The sequence below is a fragment of the Solanum dulcamara genome, chromosome 12 (assembly GCF_947179165.1).
Source record: "Solanum dulcamara chromosome 12, daSolDulc1.2, whole genome shotgun sequence".
Classification (NCBI taxonomy): Eukaryota; Viridiplantae; Streptophyta; class Magnoliopsida; order Solanales; family Solanaceae; genus Solanum; species Solanum dulcamara.
In genome coordinates, this window is record NC_077248.1 from 9,396,818 (window position 1) to 9,401,419 (window position 4,602).

The 4,602-nt window shown below is 34.9% G+C and overlaps 1 protein-coding gene across 1 annotated transcript; it reads right to left on the bottom strand.

Annotated features, from left to right (window-relative positions):
• LOC129875988 (uncharacterized) lies at positions 1–2,387 on the bottom strand. The gene has a single exon (XM_055951262.1). It carries the CDS (start codon positions 1,663–1,665, stop codon positions 163–165), a length of 1,503 nt encoding a protein of 500 aa, XP_055807237.1. The 5' UTR covers positions 1,666–2,387; the 3' UTR covers positions 1–162.
• Positions 2,388–4,602: the final 2,215 nt, after the last annotated feature.

A 4,602-nucleotide genomic window follows, 5' to 3' on the forward strand; every position in this document is an offset into this window, starting at 1 on the left:
TCCATAGCAAACACTCTTACAATAAAAACTAGTCAAGATAACAACTGCCAACCACAACATTTAGTGTGTCTCCATAAAACCACACTACAGATAATACAAAGTCAGTACTGAACGAAGCACCAGTCCTAACAACCACCCCCATGCATTTCCCCAAGTACGCGTTTAGGTCAACATGAGGTCATTTCCAACAAGGTGAGGACGGAGACAAACCCGAACTTCATGTTCTTCTTCTGTCCCCTCGCGAACTTTTGGCACCAATATCTCAAGCACCGTTCCTGATTCATCATAATATGCTTCAAGTTTAGCATCTTCAGGAATTCTGGCTGGAAGAGGAATTTCTCTGATGAACTCTCCTGGAAGGCAGTGTTCGGAGGATGAAACTTGAAGCTTGAAAGTCCTATTCTGTCTCTTGATGAATGGAATCCGAGACGTGCTCAAACAAGACATCTTGATTATCCCATGTGTGGGCGTGTTCCGCCATGAAACTTTCACTCTTTGAAGATCTACAAATGGCAAGCTGATTACGATCAAATAACCTTCTTCATCTTCGTAGATACTTTTCGCCGCTGTAACAGGGCCATAAGCATCCCTCATCACCCCACTAAATTCATTTAACCAATTCGGTTCATTTGGGTGAATTTCAAGGTCTGGAATTTGATACGGAGGAGGATTTACTTGCAGATAACACTCTTCTTCAGTTCCATTCGAGAAGAAGTCTTTTTTCCTTTTGCCGTTGACAGGTAGTAGATCCATTGCGTCTCCATTGCTATGATTGGACGGCTGAGTTGACAAATTAAGCCCAGAACCATTAAGCAGTTTCTTTGAGTTGGAAGGTGGATTGCTCTTTATTGGCGGAGGCGGCCTCTCAAGCTCAAATTCGGTGTTGGGGAGGTTTCTCCATGTACTGAAATCACTAGCTTCCGGTGGGATAGTGAAGTTCACATCCCTACCAGTGAGTTCCTTCCATCTTTTGCGCTCCTCTTCATCAAGAACCATGAGATTGGGGGACGACACAACCTCAATCCCATGAACACACTGAGGATTTGATAGGCCTCTGTAATGCTTCCTTTGCATCCTATGAGATCGAATGAAACCCCTGTCAGCGCTAAATGGAAATGGACGCTCCCCTTGTCGAGAATGCCCATTCATGTAACTCCGTAGCTGCATCTTACCCAATGCATTCTCAGGTCTATCCTTAAATACCCACATGTACATGTTCTCCATATCATGTTGAACCATGAAAACATCAAGCTGGAGATCAGTTTTATCAAAACCAGATATACCATTACTATCCCGGATCATCTTAGCCTTAGATTTCTCACTTAAAACAGGCTTAAAGTAGAAACTAAAGAAAAACCAAGCACCCCAGATGCTATCTACACGTTTTGCACATTTCCTCCCTACTTTAGGCACACTAAGGAAAGTTTCAGTTTCATAGATCTGTGTCCCTAGCCCGACATCAAGAATATCGTTCCACGCCTGAGTAGGCGAGCTACGCTCAGCTGATAACGGCAAATTGATATCAGGGGGACGAGTTATGACAACTTGTCGGTTCATCTCAAGGTCTAATTCATCATGTGAAGAAGAAGCACTAGAATCCATTGACAAAAGGGTTGAAGGATGATGATTCTCCATTGACAGTGTTGTAAGAAGAGTATCTACCATTTCACAAATTTCTCCCTTGAAAATAGGGGCTCTCTAATTCCTAATGCTAGCTCCAATTCTTAAGTACCCAAAGGAACTTTCTTGAAAAAAAATCAATCTTTACAAAGAACACATCCATCATACTAATCCCAACAACAACAACAACATTCACACCACCATTAAATCCCTCTTACTTATTCATCACATAACTACAAACCCTCAAAAACCCAGATAGGAAAACAGCCAAAAATACCATACAAGTCAAAAGAAAAGCTAGATGAAGACTATATTCAACCCTAACCCAAGAATCTCATTAAACCCTCCAAAGACAGGTGAGAGAAACTGAGTAAATCTTGCAAAACCCATAATCTTTATTCCCCCAAAATTATCTTTTTTTTTCAAATAAACAGAAGTAATATATAATTTGTGTATCTTTTTGAATGTATAGGATTACCAATCTATGAAGCCAAGGCCCAAGAAAAGGACTAAATCAGAAGGGATCTTGGAAGAGTACCTTTTGGGATAAGCTTCAACAACCAAGAACCCACAAACACTAGGACATTCTGTAGAATCAATGGCTCTTACCATCCTCATCCTTCAAAATTTTTTTCTACTCTCAATTTACACAAACACTTAACTTACATGGGAAATGAAAATGAAGAACAAAAACAAGAAAAGTCAAGAAACACAAATATACAGAAGGAAAATAAAAAGGGGACACCAAAACAAATATGTTGTTTGGTGGTCACAAAGTGAAGTAAACAGAAATACCCTGTACTAGATAACACCGTGAATGAATGATAATTCAAGAATCGTCACCGTTTGATCTGGAACAACAACAGTTGTCACCGTTACTGAAAACGGTGACGGTGCTTTTTTGGACTGATTTTCGTGGGGGTGGGGGTGGGCGTGGGCGTGGGGGTAGATGAAAAGAGGATTGATAAGTTATTAATTGGGGGTTGGTGTTTAGTGAGTTGCTTGTACAATTTGAAGTTTTCTACTTCTTTTATAGAATTATTGTTTTCTATTTGGCCAGTTTGGTTCAAATGTGAATATTATTGGTTATTGTGTTTATAATAGGAAAAATTATCTAAATACACAACTTATTTTATTATATTTTTTTAAAAAAATTATCATTTAAAAAAAATTATAAAAATTTCTACTCTCTCCTACTCTGATGTATTGGAAAATTGGATATATCACGTTACGTGATATAATGATCGGATACATCACTTACATGATGTATCAGGATGTCGGATACATAACGTGATATATCGATTGGATACATCACTGTACGTGATGTATCAGGACGTACGTGATGTATCCAGAAGTGACCAAAAAGAAGAAATTTTGGGTAAGTTTTAAAAGAGTAGAGATAGAGTGCAATTGAAAAGAATCACTATGAGATTTAGGTAAAATTTACTTTATAATATGTTAAAAATTGATTATCAAATATCGACTTATTAATTATACATTGTTAATAATTTGATTATCAGAGAAGAATTCAAGATTTTAAATTTATAGATCGTTCATAAAATAAATTTATATGCGATAATATCGGACAAAATGAGTATTGAAACTCTCTATATATTTAAAAGAGTAATGCAAGATATTAAAATACACAATATCATTACAATTTTACTAGGCGACTTGTAATGTTTTGAAAACAATCAATGATCGCATTATTAAGTATCTTTTCAAATACTTCATTCCCTATATAACAAACTAAACAATCATTTAAAAATTCGTCATCAATTCTGCTGCACAAGTCATTTTAAATGTACTTCATCGAAGAAAAAGTCTTTTCGTTATTACCATAAAGACAGATAATATTAAATTAAATTCACAAATAAATAAAGTCTCTAAATAAATAAACAAGTCTCTTTAAGACTTGTGCAAATTTATTTAACTAGTGTCTCTAAAAGATCTCTGAATCTTTTCAAATTTGAAAAATTGTTGACCACTTCTCTCACATAGTCAATATAGTTGTCAAGCTCAAAACTAAGATCCTCAAGCATGGAACTCTAAAATCATCCCTATAATATGTAGCAAGTTTCATAAATTTGTCTTAGAGCATAATTTTTATCTATTTTAGAAATCACAATACCATGCTTGACACAAAATGAAAAAACATTTTTTTATCAAATAATTTCATTTAGAATCTCTCATAGATTGTAATTACTTCTTCGTGAAATCAACAAGGTTCATAACACTTACAATGTCTTGATCCTTTTTTTGCAAAGCCATATTCAAATTATGTGTAATTGTCAACACTTTCAACATCAAATGCAATGTATACAACCTCATAAGATCTTATGTCATCTACTAATTTTTTTGTCAATGATCTCGTTACATAATTTGAGCCCTTCTTAACAAGAACTTCAAGTACATGCTTGAAAAGATTAAACTAATAAAGTTACACTGTCTTAAACTGAGAATCCCAATAAGTATCCCTTATCGTTTGAAGTTCAAATTCTTGATTCAATCCATTCTCTATATGAACTTCACCGATCACTAATAATTTCTCTCATTTTTATGGTTGATCATCTCTAAGCATCTCCCTGCATTGTAAAGAAAATGAACAATGTATTTGCATATACAAATTTTACAATCCTATTTAACATACTTAATTTTACTAACCTTGATATACAAAGGCTGGTTTATTTGGAATAATTTGTAAAAGAAAAAATAGGTAGAAGCAATGCCTTAAAAGGCTTTACGAGATTTGGATGTAAAATATTTCCAAGTCCGTGTTGGAAATATTTCAAACACCCAATTAGGCACCCTAAACGAGGTCAACACTTAATTCTCGATCTCGCTCACAATTTCTACCCAAATCATATATAAAATTACAAAATTAACATTATCGACTCATAATTTTTTTTAACAAAATCTCAAAAGCTCAATTAATCTAAAAAATATGATTATTAAAAGTAACTCAAATATCAAGTTATAGTA

Coding starts and splice junctions, on each gene's coding strand:
- LOC129875988 (XM_055951262.1), bottom strand. CDS start 1,665: ATGGTAGATACTCTTCTTACAACACTGTCAATGGAGAATCATCATCCT.